Here is a 20,793-nt window from a genome sequence, read left to right on the forward strand (position 1 = left end):
AACAGTATTTCTGCCTTATCAGCAATAATTGGTGAATTAAATAATGCTATTGATTTTACTTCAACTTAAACATGATAAAGAAAAGGGGCTTTAAACCATGACGCTGTAGAGTTTTATTATTAATACATACAAACATACATTCACAAGCAGGTAATACAGTTCGGTATGGGTGCTTGAGTTTGGTATGGCAGATTTTAGTTTTACCTCCACAATTGTATAACTGACAAAGCATGGACTTTTCCTGTCTACAATATCTCTGGTTGTCTTTGATAGTACAAAATTAGCATAGCACAACATAGCACTGCGAAAAATATTGCAGTTTTTGAATCACACCTAATATTAGTTTAATGTGTAGAAAGGTATTTTATCTGATTTGGCCATTTGGCCATTAGAACATTTAATTTACATGAAATTATGTCAAAAGGGTATAACAAAATACAACAATAATATGATAGCCATTAATTGAAAATTGCATTTCTCTAAAATAGTGAACCCCTACCCACACAAAGCGTGTTTTATAAGTCCAAGCAGTTAGCAGTTAATCATCTTTCAAAAAATACAGTTTTTGTGTGGTATGGAGATCATTTACTAAATTCTACTTGCCTTTTGGAAAAAAGGAAAAAGTAGTAAGTCATTTAAACACCGAAGCTGAGACTGAGTTATGCACTCGTTCAATAATCTTTATCTATTTTGTGTTTGTTAGGTATGAGTGAACAGCTTTAACACAGTTCAGGGCATAATCATTTCCTCTCAAATGGTTTCGCCGGTGTCCACATGACAGAAAGGCATCCTGAGCAATAGTGGGATCTGATGGCGTCTGGGAAGGAGGCCATTATTCCTGTTTGCTTCGCTGCATTCTCTCCTGGTAGATGCGCTCTGTGAATGGTCTGTAAATACAGCAGAACAAACATGAAAAGGGACAATAAATCAGAGAGGAGAATGCTGTACCACTCAGTGCCAGGACCCTACATGTGTTCACTGAAGCGTCCAATGTGTCTGCACATGTACCCCTCCATGTGACAGGCACCACCCATGTCAAAGTCTGCAGCAGTACCATCTCTCTCAGAACCAGTGTGGAAAGCCATTCATCATTTCCTTGGGACAAAGAAATCTACAGAAAACAATTTAGGCAAACGTTTTGTATTATTAAAAATAAATTAATTGATTATGGCTAAAAAGTGTTTATTCAAATATATGCGTTTGCTTAGGAACCATGATTCCAAAAGTGTTTATATAGGACCTTTGTTGAGAACAGTGGCTAGAACAGTTATTGGAGGTTGTGAGTTGAATTCAGAGGATTCCCAAATGTAATAGTCTTAAAATAGGCCTGATACATTTCAAATGCAGTTATAAATGTAGTATCCTAGTTTTGTCCAACCAAATTAATTTATATAATATAGTTCCTATAAATAACATCTAAACTACTACGTTGGCCTAGTTTTTAAGTTTTGGGGTCACAAATGCCAACTAAAATTGTTCCTCATTTGACTTATTCATTGTTTTATGTTGCACCGAATCACCAAGACAAGTTCCTATGTTTGTGAATTTTGTTCATTGACAATGACAACAAATCCTTTCTGATTCTGATTCTGATAGAGAGATTAATAGATATAAATTATAGTCGTCTAAATGTCTATTTTCAGTACTCAGTGTGGGTCCTAGAAAACTGAAATCACAAATGTAAAGTCGCATCCAGCCATGCATCCCACTTTCTGTTCACAAATTCACCCAAATCAGATGATCCAGAACCAGTGCCATGGGCTATAGACAAATATAACTCCATCCGAGCTCCCCTCACAGCTTGAGGGGAATTGCCTTCCTTTCTGCATGACAGTTGCTTATGAATGACAGAACTGGGAAAAACTGTGGGGACATACATGTGTGGCATTATGTGCTGTAAGTGGGCCCTGACATCTAAGGGCCCGGGGTCTCATTGGCTGTTAGCGCTAGCTGTCAAGCAATATAAGGGTTTGCCTCTTTGTTGTTCTCCCTTCGATTTCAAGTGCTCCCCCACGTCACTACGGTTCCAGGTTTTTCAGGGCTTCACGGCAGCACAGGCATTTACGTATATACAGAATATACAGTATATTTGTGGACAGGTGACTTGTTCGTTACCCATAATGGTATTGTAGCTTCTCAGGTGTAGCTGCTCAGGTGACGCTACCATTTTGTCCTGCTTTGCATGTTGCTACTGCCATTACTGTTGCCCGCTGCCTGTTATTGCCCACTGCTGGGACTGTATGCCGTGCTGCTCTGTGTAGAAGTCCTCCCTCTGAGTCTGACCTGAGCTGTGCTGGGTCAAGCACTTAACTGCCTCGCTGTGCGTAATTACACACTGGACGTTTTCACATGCCACTAACTATAAACTCTTTAGCTGCTTGAATCTGACTTATTTGTGGAACAGTCCACTGTATACTCTTATATAAACCCGTGTGCAGTTCCAATAGTGCATGTGACTTTTAATATTCAGATTTTTTGTTCCCAGGAGTCCAGGAGTGTCTAATCTGGTGTTGGTGATGGTCCGTCTGGTGGTGTGTGCAGTGCACTATTTTGTGTGAGGCATTTAGATGTCCTCGTTTGTTGCCCCCCAGCCTCAGTTTGCTTTATTTGCTCTCTTTGGGTGACTAAAACTTCCATTTTCCTATTAACTATATTCTTCAATAAACATTGAGAAGGAAATCCATTTCTCTTTGCCTTATTAAGCTGTATGCTTTAGGTGCTGTTAATAATCTCCAGATGAAACTCCAGAATTGAGTTAATGTGCAAATCCAAAATTAAAATCTATAAAATCTTCCACCTTGCCACACTTGTATACCGGGGCTCTCACTCACAACTTGTGACCCTGTGACCTTATCAAAAAAGGCTGGGTCCCACATACTGAGAACCTTTGTAAGAACTGCAATGTTTGATTTATTCATTTGCTGTTTCAATATCAATTATGTTTATCATAGCAAGATTCTACAGCTGTGTGGTCATTGCGGACACAGACAGCGACACACCTGCTCTCGCTGAAGCCACCTACATAATGAGAGCTGATGAGTAAGTACAAAGAGCAGCTGCTTCCAGAACGGGCTGCTCATGTGTTGTGTGTCAGGGAGGACAGAATCCGAGTCTGTATGTAGGCCAACTATAAAATACTTTTTTGACAAATGTCCGTGGCATGAAGAGGATAGACACACACAGAAAACATACACAGGTCTAATGTTCTGTTGTATTAGAATAATAAATAATACATACCCTTCAAATTGAATTGCAACCTTGTATACCACTGCTACAACTGCAGTCAGCATCAGACCAACGGGACTTGAGCCACTAAAAACACACAAAGCATGACAGGTTAGGTAAAATGTATACGATGAACCTATTTTTCACCCGTTAATCAGTGTTGAGTTCATCATTATGCATACTGAAGAGGTAGAAGTAATTGGCTCCCATTCAATTTGCTTTGTGCCGAGATTCAAAATAGTCAATATGGCAAATAATGAATAGGCAATGTGACAAAAATATATATATATCGTTATCCTCATATCGATCAATCGCAATTTTCAATCTGATCATTTATTATAAACAAATAAAAAAGGCTTTCATTAATAATTTTGTGAAGATAAACAAAACCGAATTTGAATGCTGGCCATTAAAGGACCTTCCAAGTCTGAACTCAGCTCCAAACACAGGCTTTTACTGACAAGGATTGGCTGTGGAGCTCTTAATTTAAAAGATTCAAGCATATCTTTGATGATTAGAATGGCGTGAATCTCAATTAAAATTGAATTACAGAGTTCTACTTATAGCTGTATTTTCAAATTCTTCCGTTCATTCTTGGTTTGTCATGTTCTCAAAGTACTCACAAGTATCACCTAAACCATTAGATCTGGATCTGGTAAGTCCAAAGTAGTTCAGTCTAGGTGTAAGATAGAACTGAACCATGGCAAAAGTACATTCTAAGCAAGGATAAACCTAGAAACTTGCACTAGCACCTGCTAGTACACTATATCACATATATATAGTGGTATACATACCGACTGGAAAGAAAAGAAATACAAAGAAAGGAGCACAAGTATGAAAGTACAATAGTAGGAAAGTTCACATGAGTTAAAAAATAATCTAAGTTTACATCACATGAAACAGCTTTGTGTAGCCGGAGAAGGCTTTGGACCGTGTCCCTCGGGGTGTCCTTTTGGGGGTGCTTCAGGAGTACAGGGTCCGGGGCCCTTTGCTCAGGGCTGTCCGGTCCCTGTATAATCGGAGCAGGAGCTGTGTTCACATTGCCGGCAGTAAGTCAGACCTGTTCCCAGTGCATGTTGGACTCCGCCAGGGCTGCCCTTTGTTACCGGTTCTGTCCATAGTTTTTATGGACAGAATTTCTTGGCGCAGTCAGGGGTCGGAGGGTGTGGTCAGGGGTCGGAGAGGTAGGGGACCACAGGATCTCATCTCTGCTGTTTGCACATGATGTTGTCCTGATGGCTCCATCAAACCCGGACCCGGACACACGGAGTGTGAAGTGGCTGGGATGAGCACCTCCATTCCGAGGCCATGGTTCTCAACTGGAAAAAGGTGGCTTGCCTTCTGCAGGTGGGTGGGGAGTCCTTGTCCCAAGTGGAGGCGTTTAAGTATCTCAGGGTCTTGTTCACGAGTGAGGGAAGGATGGAATGGGAGATTGACGGATCGGTGCAGTGGTCGGTGCAGTGATGCTGCATCGGACTGTTGTGGTGAAGAAGGAGCCGAGTCGAAAAAAGATGGATTGAAGGATGAAACACTTGATACCTGATAACGCCCTCTATTCTCTTCATGTATAAATGCAGTTTCATTCATCTCATACAGTATACAGGCTGCGAAATAGATGGGGGCCCGGGGCCCGTAGGCCCTCAAATCGCCGGAGGGCACGGGGTTTTAAATAGGAGGGGGCCCACCGTCCCCTGTATCGAAATTCCTCAAAAAAAAATCAAGATTTAATAAGTAATTTGGCCATATTTGGGGCATTTTCATCGCTTATGTTTTGTTTTGAGAGACATGCCCACTTCTCGCTTCTCATTGAGCGAGCGGTGTCCGTGATCCAATTTTGTTGAAAGCGGGCATCTGGTTGGCCGCTGCGTTTGTGTCGCGTTCGGGTGTACACGGAAATGCCCGATCTAATTTTGTGCCAAAAGTGATATCTAGGTTGGCGGGCGTCAATCTACTCCGCAATTCAGTCTTCTTAAAGTTGTTTGCAACAAAAGCTGTAGTTTTGCACATTAGGGACAATGTCAATGTGGAAGTATCTTGAAGGGGGAAAACCCCCACCACCAAAAAAACAAAAAAGTGACAGATGAACAGAAGAAAAAAAAAATATATATATATATATATTATGAGAAGAATGATAGGTAGGGACAGGCAGTATATGGAGTCGTGGGACACACCTTTCCCCTGGCATCACTATGACAGATTATTGTACTGCACCGTGTGTTTGGCCTTACCTCAAAAGGGATACAAGGCACAGGTATTTATTTGACAAGCTTTGGTATTTAACAGAACTCTTACAAGCTACTATTTTAACAATACTGATACTTGATTTGTTCCCTGACAAGAAGATTATGATTCAGAATATTTCATGATCTCTGGTTTATAGGAATTCAGTATTTGTGCTCTTCATATCAAATAAAAGATAAAAGTACTTTAAATTGTTTTACATGCTAATAACGAGGTTTAAAACAACAAATTTATCTTGTCCTTATGACGCCGCGATGCCGTGCGCGCTTGTGGGCCCCTGAAATTGCTGGGGGGCCCCTAACTTTGAAAATCTATTTCTCAGCCTGGTATACTACAGTTCCATGTCATGCTTGTGTAGTTTGCCAAGCGCTTGTTCAAGCCATGAAGCCGGGAAAGGCTTTGTTGTGTTGTGTTAAAAGAAACAACAACAACAACAAATGTATATTTAATTAGATACACACAATATTTTTTTTTTCTTAATCTATGTGAATTTAATTTCATTGTGTAAGTAAATTTGCATTATTTTACAAGCGGGTGAAGAATAATTACAGATAAGTTTCACAAGGAGAGAAACTGAGCTATTCAAGCAGCACAGGCTATGGCATCTTTCCAGTTAATCATATTTCGGGTAAAGCGATATCGCCCTTGAATCAAATCATATTTCCAAGTATTTATCTATCTATCCATACATCACTGGCAGATTTGAGTAAAATATGAACATATTTGGCACCAGGACTATTAAAATAAATGAGACCATTTTTATTATTTTTACATGTTATTTTGCCAATTCTGCAACACCACAAATGAACTGAAATGTTTCAATAATTCTAATTTTCAACCAAAATATAATTCAGAATTTTGAGAATTGTGACCCAAAGACACGGAATAAGAATGACACACAAAGAATCACGACCCTATTTTTTGTTGCATGGAACAAATGGACTGCTTGCTGTATCAGTCCCCAAAAAAATTGCAGATAAATACAAATAACTACATTTAACATTAATGAACAGTTCTGTTTGGTATAGACCATAACTATTAATAGGGTTAATAATATCACTATCTATTACAGTATTATTTACCCCTCAGACACTGACAGGGTCTTGTCAAGCTAATGAAAGTACCCTGGAATGTCAGTGCCATGTAATGACACATTAAACATGTGTCATTACATGCGACCCCTCGTGTACAATCTGACTAGATTGACCCACTAATTCTGAACCATCTGCCATCAGCATCGCTCAGCAGGCTTGGTTTTGTTTTAAAATGACCAAAATAAGAAAACAGTTAAATGCTAGACATCAATGACAGAGATTGCCTTGTTTATTTTGACTGCAGTATGGTGATAAAGACTGTATAGTTGTTTTTATTCTTATTAATAAGTTTCTATTAATAATTTCGGAAAGCTGATTTGATAAAGTAATTAAGATCTGATTTTGATATCTTAACTCTTTTTGTGTGTGTGTCCCATACCTTCCTCATTAGCCTAAAAAGGGTCTTCTCAAATGTATTATATTTATGGCAAAATCATGCCAGGATTCACAAGTTCTTTGTTTTTATTCACACTATACAAATGATACCTGACCTGGCCTTTTCAATAACCTTATTGCAGTCTCTTGTGCACACGTAGGAACTGCAAGTAATCAGAAGGCCTAGGAGCATACCCGTGTTTGAAAAAGAAGTCACTAAAAACTGACCTACTTCTGATAAGAGAGAGTTCAAAAGAGTCATGGAAATCTGCCCCACAGTATCAACATAATGCTACACTTTCCAGCATTATATTATTGTAAATAACAATATCATAAAGACTGGACAGTGCATGTTAATATCATTAACATGCATTGTCCCAACCAAATAAACAAATTATTATTTTTCATTTTAATTTAACTTAACACAGGACAAAGCCACTACAAGCGTAGATTTCAGCTTGTAGCTGTTTGAAATGGGCGACATCCTTTGCTTGTCCCTCAATCTTATCAATAAGTTTAGCATTACACACACAAGGTTTCTTTTTAGCTCTTTTGCTATGATGAAGATTATTTGATTGATATTTGTCTTCAACATTATCTCAGAGTTGTACATAGAGACCACTAAAGTAGACTTGGCCTGCGGATAACCCCTATCTTCAAAAGGGATAAACACTGTTGTCTTCTTTCTTGTAAAGAAAATATCCCTACACAAGACCAACACATGAATATTTCTTTATGTAACAGAAGGCCAGAAGGGCATGGTGAACAAAGAGTGAGAAAAAGTAGACACTTAAAACCTGAGTCCCTGCATATGTCTACTATTTGTAGATTTCATGGTCTTGTTTGCTCCATTGAATTCCTGAACTGTTCCGTGAGGCTCTTGAACAGGCTTCAACAAACTCTCCAGCTGAGCTGCCGTTAGAACTAATTTGCACAAGTGTAATGAGTTTGCATTTTTCTTTAATGACAAAATTCAGGGCATTAAAAATGCTAACAATTCCACAATGCAAAAACTAACCCTAAAACCACCTAGACCAAAATGTTCAAAGAGCCATATTGGACCAAAAAAAACAAATCTGTCTGGAGCCGCAAAAAATAAAAGCCTTATATAAGCCTTATATGACGGGAACACTGGCTGTAAGTGTATATTAGCTAGTTTAGCCTACTATCAAAATGACTAGGCTACATAATGAGCATTCCTGATTAAATGTTTATTTTGCCCTTTAGCGCCCCCTGGAGAGAGTGACGCACCACGTGACTACTCTGCTATACGATATTTGATGCTTTATGTTAATGTATTATGTTTTGTTGCATTGATGAAAATAGAAATAGAAATGCAATTAAGTAATCAGATTTTTTGTGTAATTTTTTATTTTGAGGATTTGAAAAAAAAACAAAAACACAGTTCTCTTCAAACCTCAATAACAATACAATCCTCTTCTCTTTTCCCCGTATCTGGGCAACAGTGGAATCGAACACAGCCTGCAATTATATTTGATCATTTCAGAGTTCACATACCTTCATAACAGCGCTGCCTGTTTGATATCGATCACACAGCTCATCACAGACAATTGAGTATGTTGGAGCTGAATTAATTTCCTTGATTTGCCGATTGGTGATGCTGCATGCCCTTTTAATGTCCCTTTCCTTCATTGTCTTTGCGGAGAATTCTTCATGTCATCCTGGAAATGTCTTTCCAAATTACTCTTCAAAGCAAACATGCAGGCAATCCTTTCGCATTGGCAATAAAAACAAATGATTCGGTCCATTCTTCCTTGAATCCTCTGTTCTCATCAGCTTTCTTTCGTTCAGGTTTGTTTACAACAGATCCATGCACGTGCCCGGCACTGCTCCGCCCATATGCCTTGCGCTAATAGATCCATAGCAACAGGCTGAAATGTGTGTCGCAGGCTATGACGCAAATCTTTGTTGACAGAAATGTTATATTTGGTATAAACATTTTTATAGCATTGGAAAACATTAAGATTGTTTGCATCATGTTTGTCCTCCTACAGAAACCATATTAAATCAAATAATTTATCCCCCCCATTTAGTTTCATTTTCATTCATTTTTGAAAAAGCTCCAGGGATCCACTAGGAGGGCGCTAAAGAGCCGCAGGTTGCAGACCCTTGACCTAGACACTTAGAGCTGACTCACTTTGCACCTGTAACTGACAAAACTGTCCAGGAGATCAGTTTGTTAGCACCATTCACTCACATAGCCAACATGTCACTTCAATCTTCGACATTCCCAGTGTCTTTGAAAACTGCAGTCATAAAGCCTCTCCTAAAGAGAGCAGTCTTGATGCTGCAATACTGAGTAATCACAGGCTAATCTGCCCTTTTGGGGCAAAGTCTTTGAAAAGTTTGTTTACCGAAAGCTCACGGATTTCCTCTTAATAAACAACTAATTTGATGTTTTTTCAGGTTTTATACCTCATCACAGCACCGAGACTGCTGTTGTCAAGGCGACAAATGACATCCGCCTGAACACTGACACGGGCAAAGCCTCAGTCTTAATTATGTTAGATCTTGAGTGCTGGATCCTCTTACAGAGACTAGAGGACTGGGTGGGCATCACTGGCACTGCCCTGAATTGGTTAAGGTCCTATCTGGAAGACAGAAAGTACTTTGTTGGTAACTGTGTCTCAGACCACATGACCCTGACCTGTCGGGTGCCCCAAGGGTCAATCCTGGGACCCCTTCTGTTCAACCTCTACATGCTGCCGTTAGGTCAGTTGATACGCAGCGTAAATGTGTCCTATCACAATTATGCAGACGACACTCAGATTTATGTTTCACTGACGGTGAATATGGACCAGTGGATTCACTCTGTCACTGCATCCAACAGATCAGTGTGTGGATGCAAAACAGCTTTGTCCCGCTGAACTCAAGACAAGACTGAAATCATCGTCTTTGGCCCACAGAAACAAAGAGAAAGTGTTAGCGTCACCTCCAGAGTCTCGCACTAAAACCTACAAATCAAGCTAGAAATCTGTGGGTAATAATCGTAATAATTGGAGACCTATCCATGTATTTGTATCCAGTAGATTAGAATACTGTAATAGCCTGTTCACTGGCCTGTTCACTGGCCTCTCGAAACGAGCTGTAAAACAGCTGCAGTACATCCAAAACGCTGCTGCTCGGGTCCCAACTAGAACCAGGAAGTACGATTACATTAGTCCTGCTCTCAGGTCTCTGCACTGGCTCATGTGGCTCAGAGAATAGACTTTAAAAAAGCTCTACTTGTGTACAAGTTTCTCTATGGCCTAGGACCAAAGTACATCTCGGACATTTTAGTGCCATATGAACCATCTCGGACTCTGAGGACCTCAGGGACTCAGAGTCAGGACCTAACATGGGGAATCTGCGTTTCAGTTTTATGCAGCCAAAATCTGGAACAATCTTCCTGAAGATGTGAGACAGACCCCTACTCTGGCAATGTTCAAATCCAAGCTAAAAACTGTTTTGTTTCGCTTTGCTTATGACTGAAATGATTTTCTTTGCACGCTTCTCTTTTATGTCTTAAACTGTGATTTCTGTCATTTCTTTGTGATTTTAATGCATTTTTTTCTTGTTGTGTGAAGCACTTTGAATTGCCTTGTGTACGAATTGTGCTCTACAAATAAACTTGCCTTGCCATAACTGCTCATCAGTGGCAGTGGCAGTTATTCATATAAAAGACAAGGAGAAACCAGTATTATGGTACTAACCTGGGTTATAAATAGGCATCTCTGAACTTGGACATACATGTTAATACATATATTTTTCAAAGATTGTCCGGATTATAAAGCACAATGCAATTTTTCAATGCAATGAAATTTGCAACTTGGTCGTAGTTATTCACAACGAAGTGTGGTGCATTTTGTAATGTTCAGGAAAGTAGGCATTAATAGCTTCATGAGTATTTGAGTGCTTGCCTGGCAACATGCTTGCTTTATATTGCAGTCTCAGTTGTCATCGAGATCACACATTCCTGCTTTTCAGGAAATTTGCACCTACGTGTTGATTATCAGCATGCCCCTTGTAATTTAGATGTATTCTGTATTGATAGGGCTATTTTTCAGCCTTGGCTATAATGGGCTGTATTTTGTGATTGGTACGGATCAAGAGATCCTGGGATATCATGTGTACACCGTTCAAGAAAATGTATATGAAATTAATTTATCATTTACCATTTATAGATCCAAAGCATGTGTTAATAGGTTACCAAAAAAGGTGAATCTGATTTATATAATATATATATTCAAATAAAAACTTACATAAGTGCTAAACCGAGGTAGTTGGCAGTGCTTCCCCAATACATGGGGTTGTCTATTAGGTTGAATGGAAAACCTGTCACCTTCTTGTCCATCAAGATGCCAAAGTAATCACCTGAAAAATACCAGACAGAAACTATTATTGGAGACAACATATTTACAGCGTCCACAATACCATTTTGTAAAGGTAAATGGTGGCATGAACAATGGGAAGCATTGAATAGATAATTGGAACAAGACTTTTTTTTTTTTTTTACAAAATTACAAAGAGTTGAAACTTCCTCTTGCTGTGTGAACCACACAATAGCATTTAAATATATTAAGTAAGACTAGTTTGTGGCCAATTGTCAGACCAATCGATCGTAACTGGTTCATTGAGGGGGTGTCTACAAGGAAAAAAAAGAAAAGTGAACTAGGACACAGGTAATAGTAACCTGATCACTTTTTATGGCACACTATGTAATGAATTGTCCTTTTATTGTGCGCAAACAAACGGACGTAATCTGACCCATTTTAGGCTTAAAAGTGTGGCAGGACATGAACATTCAAATGGTATTCAGTAGGTCCCCCAACCTGCTGCATTAACACATGTGGTGCAGGTGGCCCTGTTTTTTATGTATTTATTTTTTCATTCACCATTATTATACAACAATTTCGATTACGTCAAGTCAGTTAAACCTGACCTCAAAACGGACTACCGCTAGCCATTCATATTCAAAGGAAGAGCGTTGTCCATTCTGCTGCGTCATTTAATTGTGATTATATAGTCAACCTGGATTTTTTTTTTTCCAGGTATGCCGTTAGCTTAGAGGCTAAAGAAGTAGGTTTGTGAAAAGTCTCTGTGGTTTTGAAGCTTGGTCATTGATCCGGTCAACCCGTTGAGGCCATGTGTAATTAGATTGTGTTGATATGTTTGTTTTTGCTCTAGAGTCGAAGCTTCCAATCATTGGGTCATGGTGACTCAAAGAAGCTTAATATAGAGCCAAGAGGACGCACTAATTCCCAGCCCACCTCCACAAACGACATATTCCAGCAGGTGTTTAGTGCTTATGTGTGGAAAGAACTAGATAGGTTGTCTGGCCAGACAAGACTACATGATTGTCCAATACTTTATAAAGACGTGTAGTCTGGACACTGTGTTCAGATGGATGTGATAGACGGTGGATTAGTCAGGTACAAACAAGAGTTTGCAATGACAAAAGGCTGAAAAAAGTAGATTTTAGCTTAATTAACGAATGAAAGAGATAATGCTTGTTTATTTGTGAAAAGTAGTTTGATTTTGTTCCCATGTGTCACTGTAATAAACAAACCAGACTACACAGATCTGTATGAGTTTGACCAGAGACACAGTCATGGATCTATTATGAGCTTGATTAGACACCAACCCTCTATGAGTGTGCCAGTTTGATTAGTAGCAACTCCAGAATACATGCGGGCTCAGAAATAATCTCCCATAGAACTTCAATGCATTTATTGAGTAAACAAACTGTCCGTGCATCCACAAATGTCAGCTATTGAAGGGATTCCTTTAAATTTTGACAACATTAACATGTTTTAAATGCTCAAAAAGCTTTAAAAACAGCCTATCTCCACTCTGGCTTTCCATTAGCTGAATCATTGCTATGATTGGTCAAGACTGATCACATGGGGCATGATTCTGTGGTCACATTGTTTGTTTTAACAGTGTGCTCAGGGTGGTCACAGTGCACATTTTAAAGTCCAGAAAATGTACGTAAAATAGCATCTGGTGTGGAAGTGGAATATGGAAATTATGTCACTTTGATAACTGCAGCGTTTGCAATTACCTATTTGCAATCATTCAATAGTGTACTGTAGATCCTAAAATGCTCACTAGTGTGTAAACCAGACCTGAGTATTTGTGGCCCCAGGGTCAAGATGTGGCCCTCGGCATGTTTTAATCTGGCCCCTAGAAAGATTTGATTTTTTAACTGTCTGTAACATCTGTCTGCACTTGTTTATTATATTATTTATTATATATTTATTTTATTGTGTAGAATATATATATCCTTGACCTACTTTAACAGACTTCACCCAATTTGCAAAACCGCCATAACACTGTCTTGAATACAAGATGTCCATGCATAGATTACCCCCCACGCAAACTCACACCTTCTGCTTGTCCGGTTGGCCTTATTCTGTTACCATATTGGAGTGTATTTGAACTGTGTTGAAGTGGGGGCTGGTTGGACGACAATGGTGTAAAGACAAAATACCTAAAAACAAAACATTTGACGCAATATAAATGTCTAAAAAAAATAAATAAAATGTGTAAAAAAAATTAAATAAGTGTTTGTTTTCAAATGTGATTTTCCCCGTTCCATCGTGATATAGCCAAACAGCCATCAACATGTATTCTGCAATCAAGTGAATTGTTTTGTTGAAATAAGGTGACTTAAAGGTTGAATGGACGATTTTTTTGAGTCTTATTTCCTCGTGGCGTGGACTGCCAATTAGTCCTGCTTACGTATCAATCATAAAACGCACCTACCGCTCACCTGCAGCTGCGTGCGGCTCGTCCCCACTTTCCGCATGTCTGAGCGCATTGATCTATCATAATATAGTTCCCTCAGTGTACGGGACAAAATGAAGACGGAGAAAGACTGTTCGAGCTGACTCAGAAGAGACGAAAATCTATGGGAGACGAGAGATGCGATGCGATCTTTCGCGCTAATAAACAAACACACGTGTGTGTTGTATCAGTCCGCACGGGGGAGTGGCATGTGCACTTCCGCCTGCGTTCTCAAATCGCCGAAAAATCGTCCATTACGCCTTTAAGTTAAATTAAACAATAAAACAACTTTTATTGTTTTTTGTTGATTAAATTGAAATAATTTCTTCATGTTGCCTGGAATAAAATGGCACAAAAGATCATGGTCTATGAATTTGATAAACTGTGACAGCCCAGCCCATTATATACTATAGTTTGGTTATTGTTAGATCCCATGCTATAAGGGTTAGGGTTAATTGATAATGCAATTTGATATATTGTATTTTCCAAACAATAAGATGCAGTTTATATATAGAACAAAATTGGATGCTCTGTGATGCTGTGGACACTCACCCAGGAATGTTCCAGTAAATCCCAGAGCCAAGAAGCTGCTGACCACCAGCACAGTGCCCACCACCATAAGAACCACACCAGTGTAGTGCACTTCAGTCCTCTCCAGCACCTCCCACCGGGGCTGTGCCTTCATGGCCACGGTCATACTGAACAGAAGGACAATAAGTGCCATCAGAACATGCTGTATTCCAGAGCTTTTTGGTCTGCAACAAATGGAAGAATGACATAATAAAAACCAGGTACAGTGAATGGAATGCTAAAAAAAAAAACTGATCGTTTTTTTAATGACTCATATCATTGCACATTCTCAAAAAAAAAGAAAATTCTTAAGGTAATGCATTAATTCAACGCTATTAGAGAAAAACCTCACATAAAATTGGCTTAACATCTCACTGTTGCACTGTTGGGAGGATGAAACCTGAAGATCTCTTTCCTATAACAATATTTAGTTTTCACATCCAATGTTTAGACTTCAAAATAATTAAGAACATTTTTAAGCATGGTCACTATATATACAAGTGTAACAATACCATAGAGGTTATACACGACTTGAGTAAGGATTAAAATATACAGATTCGTGCAGATAATAGAAATCCTCTAATTAAGCTCTGTAGAAATTAAATAAATCAGCAAGTGAGAATGTGATGTTCAAGGTTTCTCCTGACAGAAAATAAGATTCTCGGAGGAGCTGAAACATAGAAACTGAATGAAAAAACTACGCAAATCTACAAAATTAATTTAATCCTCTAAAGCATTAGTGAGGCAAAGTAGGTCTTCAGCCACTAGCCAAGTGTATGAGAAGCTATCTTTAACTGTATAAATATTTTCTAATAACTTGTGATCACTGATATTTCCAAATGCTACTGCCCAGTTTGTTGAAATACAGACGACATTTTTGACAACTGCATAAATGATTAAAAATAGCAAAATTCACGCCACATATATATCCACATAAACATTTTTCTCTTTCCATTGGCTTTTTTTCCTCACATATTTGAAGCGTGTCTATGCAAATATCAATATAGATGGGGTATTTAGAGGTATCTATCAGAACTTTTGTCAGCATCATATAAAGGATATGTGTAAAAAAATGTAATAGTCTACAAACACATTTTTTTTCTCCCATAGTAATTTGGCAAAGGGTGCTGGAGAGAAGATTAATTCACATCAGTATGTCCAGGTCATCAAAATGTCCAGATCCAATGAGGGTTTTCAAAATGTATAAGGATATGTTTGCTTTCAAAATGGCAGCTTCGTTAAGAGCTTGTTATGACCAAAACCTGAGACTTACATAAATTCTTTGAACTTTTGATCCCCCCCTTGTCTGTCCTTTTGTGTTATTTTGTGTTGTATAAGAAGTCTTTCAGCCTCACCCTGCACACCACTGGACCCCAGATTTTAAACTAGTCATGATGAAAAGATTCCCAATGACGATTCTAATGGAAAATCAGGTGGAAGTGGTTAGAATAACTATATTTTGTTTTTTTACTTTTGTTTGAGCTGTCAGTAAGTGTGCACCTGTAGGAAGCTTCTGGAATAAAATACACTTCCTGCTTTGGCTCAGAATCCTAAAGTAGGTTTGGGGATGTTTGGAGGAAAGTAGGTCAGCGGGTCAGCACTGAGAACTTTATTCTTACGTTAGGTGAATAGACATGACCACTGCTGGTCTTGACACTTCTGGGGGAGGCGTGCTGCTGGGATTTGGATTGGAAAACAAATGTGTAAAGGGAAGGACTAAAATGATTACATGTAACAGTGAATTGTGCACTAGTAACATTTTGAATTAATTTTGTTTATCAAACGTTTCCCAAGAAGGACAATACAACTAAATGTTGTATTTGCGTGTAAAGTTTTTGTACATTTGTAACGTATCAGACATACACTATTATGGACGCATAAGAAGAAAATGAAAGAACTCAGGCCATGCACTGTCTATTTCAATGTGAAAATACTGTTGCATCGTCATACACTGCTATTCTTTTATCTTCAATTCATATTTTAAACTAATATTTAGTTGTGCTGAAAAGAGGTTACATATCAAGCCTAGGTATGGCATGGAGTGACCATGAAAATGGAGTGACAAACCCTGATCCTTCATTACTACATTTCTAACTCTTAAGACTTCACTTAACACCACACAACTTTGAAACATTTCTCAATTTTCACATGCATTGGATTATCTTGGATACTAATGCAGAATGAGTCATTAGTTAGGATCATTCAGTCGTCACTTTTTAATTAATTTACACAACAAAAAAGAAGATTAAATTGGTCTGTTTTTCATGGGCAGATCTGCACATTTCCAAGTTCCACAAGTTTTGTATCACAGCAATAAATCTACCAAATCTACCAGTTTGCTTGACATAATTATTATGTCAAGCAAACTGGTAGATTTGGGAGAATCTGATCATCACCAGAATCCACCCATTGAAAAAATGAAATAGTCTTTTTCACAAAGCATTTTTAACTTCAAATTGAAGCGCGTTAGCCTCTCCGTCTGTGAGAGAAGGATCTCTCCCTCACTGTGGTTCCCCCAGAGGTTTCTACATTCTCTCTAAGAGTTTTGTAGTCTTACCTTGCCGAGAAAGAGGGTCTAAGGACAGGGGATGTTGGGACATTCGCTAATTTTCTATGACCACTGTTTAATCTGTTTTTTACTGTCACCTTAACAACAAACCAAAACAGATTGAGAGGTTTTCTCACAGCAAAAGGTCAGAAACGCAGGGCGCAGGCAGTGTGTGCATCCAAACCTAGAAATGGACATGGCAATGGTCAATATAGAGTGGTCTTCCAGGAAATAGCAATGTATAAGGTCTAATATGGCCCTGAACAAGATTTTCTTGTGGAGCCTCAAGAATTAGGTTGACCCACATCTTGAATCTCTAATGTCTGTGCAAACCAAGAAGACTCGGCGATTTCTAGGTATAGTGCTTCAAAGCAGTTACATAGGATTGTAAATATTAAACTAATCAAAATCAGATTAAGAAACCAATGCTAGTTTGGTTTTAAAATACTGCTGCACGGGTGATGATCTTTCAACTGCATCACGGTATTTCAACCCAAATTATGCCGTGGGTGTCTTCTCATTTCTGAAACAACCATGTGGAAAGAAAAATCCAGTGGTCATGAAAAATATGTCAGGGATGCCCTACTCATTTAAAGAAGTTTTGACTGCTCAGAGTGCCTCATTACTTCATTGTTGTGAAACTCATTTACAGGGCTCTTTCACTTTTACGCTTGATTAGCACCTGTGATTTTTGAAGACTCTAATGCAGCACCCACTAGATCTGTTTTTATGATTAAAATCAATGTTTAGTCAATTATATAAATCTATATATTATGCACGTACAGGAATTACAAAATAAGCTGAGAAACAAAGGAGCACCTCTCGAGGAGATCCAAACTGGGCCATACTTTATGTAACAACTGTAGCAGGTGCAGAGACAAATATTGGCTCTCGCCTTCCCGTGCAACCGCCTTCCCGCGCAACCGCCTTCCCGCGCAACCGCCTTCCCACCTGTCCATGTTTTCTGCTGCGTTTTGCGGCATACCAAACGAAGCTCAGTAATTCACCGTTGATGATTGTGTAGTTTGCGATTCAAATAGTAGTTTGTCCTGACAAATTGCAGGATTGTGCTGAACGCAGACCTGAGGGAGAAAGAGAGAGAGCATCGGTGACCCGCGACTTTTCATTTATGTTCAGGGGTTCAAAAATACCAGAGTTGTGGCAGAAAGAATAAAGTCTAAAGAATAAAGTCAAAAGAATTAAGTATAAAGAATAAAGCCTAAAGAATAAAGTCTAAAGAATAAAGTCTAAAGAATAATAATTCTAATGCGGTACGAGAGGAAATGTCCCATCAAAATAAAAGAGGAAGAGGAAGTGAAGGCATTCATTGCGCCTCTGCTGGCCAATTGTGAAAATACACAATATCTGCAATGCACTTTTTTCATGGCGTCTCGAGGAGAATATAAACAATGAGTTTCAAACAAATCAGACAATGTTGAATTTTTCACACATTGGGTAGGGAGCGCTATAGAGTAAATTTGTTACATGGGTATTTATTTCCAATCAGACAATAAAAACGCATTAGTGAGTGAAATATGAGCTCCGTGGATGTGGTCTGCTGAGAGCGAGGAGGCTCCGAGGGACTGCTTCAGCACCACTGTCTGGACTGAGCTTTACGGCCATGGGGAGGACATCAACACCATCACAGAGTGCATCACGGACTACATCAACTTCTGTTTTGAGAACACTGTTCCCTCCCGAACGGTGCGGTGTTTTCCAAACAATAAGCCATGGATTAACCGTGAACTGAAGGCTCTGCTGAAGGAGAAGAAGAGAGCCTTCAGGTCAGGGAACAAGGAGGAGCTTAGGACTGTGCAGAGGGAGCTGAGGAGGAAGATCAGGCAGGCGGAAACCGGCTACAAGAGGAGGATGGAGGAGCAGCTGCAGCAGAAGAACATTCAGGGAGTGTGGAGACGCCTGAAAACGATCTCGGGCTTCAAAATCCCCCCTGCCCAGACAGAGGGGGATCAGTGGGTGAATGATTTAAATGCTCACTTCTTGAGATTTGATCGGTCACCTGCCCCTCCCCCTGCACAGCTGCATGCTCCCTCTTCCACAGCTGGACAATGCCTTGTATCCGTTCCTCTTCACTTCTCTGCCCCGGACCATCAGCTCCCCACTTCGCCTGGACTCACCCATCCCCCCAGCACACAGTCCCCCTGCCATCCACTGACTGTCACAGCAGCACAGGTGAGGAGTGAGCTGAAGAGGATTAAAGTGAGGAAGGCAGCAGGACCTGATGGCATCAGCCCCAGGCTCCTTAAGTCCTGCGCAGATGAACTGTGTGGAGTTATGGAGCATGTCTTCAACATGAGCCTGAAGCTGAGGGTGGTACCACAGGTCTGGAAGACCTCCTGTCTGGTACCTGTGCCCAAGACACCGCGCGCCAAAGACCTCAACAGCTTCGGTGGCTCTCACGTCCCACCTGATGAAGACACTGGAGCGGTGTGGCCTGCTGGAGCAGCAGCATCACAGAGAGGGAGAGGAGGAAGCTGGACAAAGTCATCAAGAAGTCCAGCTCCGTCCTGGGCTGCGCTCTGGACTCGGTGCAGGAGGTGGGGGACAGAAGGGTCCTGGCTAGATTCACATCTATGCTGGACCATGAGTGTCACCCCCTGCAGGACACTCTGTCCGCTCTGGAGAGCAGCTTCAGTGACGGACTGATCCACCCTCGCTGTGTGAAGGAAATGTTTTGCAGGTCTTTCCTTCTGCTGCTGTCAGACTTTATAACAAACACTGTTAGTCCTGAACACTCACAATACTGACCTAACCATGTGCAATTCCGTCATATTCATGTGCAATTACTGTGAAATTCATGTGCAATTCATGTGCAATTATTGTCGTGACACATATTCATGTGCAACTACTGTGGTGATCACATGCAATGGTATTTATTTATTTTTATCTTTATTATTTTCCCCCTCCATCCCTTGTTGGGAAATGGGAGGTTTTGTCTACAGGAGTGTTTTTCAAACTTCCTATAAGTTATCTGTTCTTTTCCTCTGTATCTACCTCTGTATCTACCTGCGTTATAAGAATGAAATTTCCCCATGTGGGACAATAAAGGATTATCTTATCCTATCTTAGATCATTTCCAATAGGCATGACTTGTCCTTGAAAAAACAGGAAATTAAGCCTTTTTTGAGGGCGTATTACGCGGAGACCGTAAAGAATATCAACATTCTTTTGGATATTTATTAAATTTCAATGTCTTTAGATGCAAAAGGTGTTGTTTTGAGCTCAATCGGACAAAAAACCTAGGTAGTACGATTTTGAAAAAAAAAAGTCAAGCGTGGCGGTGCCACTTTGATTCGACATGGCTGACTTCCTGTTTATCATAGAGCAATGCTGCCAGGTGCGTTTTACTCGTCAAAGGTAGCTCTATCACTGTCCCAAGTTTCATGTGCCTAGGCCAAAGATTCAGCGTTTCATGTTTTTTCTTTTTTGAACTAGTCGGAACTGTTGCAACGGGCGTTCTAGCAACCTCCATTTTATTGGAGTTCGGGCCGAGCCGATCGCGTCTATGTCCCCATGTGTGACGTTCATCAATGTTAGGGGGTCAAAAATGCCAGAGTTGTGGCAAAATTTTACCATGCAAAACTATAATAATAATAATAAGAAACCATGGCAAGAACGTCTCGATCCATTCCATTCTGGAAGGCTCGAGTCAAAAATATGTTGACATAGCTTACTGCATCTGTGGCAGAATCCTAACTGGCCTGAACAGCATGTAACCATATAGAACACAGGATTCTGCTTGTCATAAAATACAATGGAAGACTAAAGGGCATAAAGACAATGTGCACAACCTGGTAATACTGAGGACTACGAAACGTCTGAGGAATAAAGTCTGGCGGTAATGCAACACTCGGATGCCAACCGCCATAAAACAACAACAACAACAACAACAACAACAACAACCTGGTAATAATAGACCAATGACACAAAAAA

General features: G+C 39.8%; 1 protein-coding gene across 1 annotated transcript in view; it reads right to left on the minus strand.

Moving 5' to 3' along the window:
* Positions 1-218: 218 nt before the first annotated feature.
* Positions 219-20,793, minus strand: part of pemt (phosphatidylethanolamine N-methyltransferase) — a 54,313-nt gene continuing 33,738 nt past the window's right edge. Inside the window, exons 4-7 of the mRNA XM_072456342.1 lie at positions 14,277-14,422; positions 11,198-11,309; positions 3,238-3,312; positions 219-887 (exon numbers count right to left, since the gene is read on the minus strand). Coding sequence (XP_072312443.1) covers positions 833-887; positions 3,238-3,312; positions 11,198-11,309; positions 14,277-14,422 — 388 coding nt within the window. The 3' untranslated portion in view covers positions 219-832. The remainder of the gene's footprint in view (positions 888-3,237; positions 3,313-11,197; positions 11,310-14,276; positions 14,423-20,793) is intronic.

Source organism: Eucyclogobius newberryi, unplaced genomic scaffold (assembly GCF_026437365.1).
Source record: "Eucyclogobius newberryi isolate DKJ021-1_F unplaced genomic scaffold, fEucNew1.0.hap1 SCAF_20, whole genome shotgun sequence".
Taxonomy (NCBI): domain Eukaryota; kingdom Metazoa; phylum Chordata; class Actinopteri; order Gobiiformes; family Gobiidae; genus Eucyclogobius; species Eucyclogobius newberryi.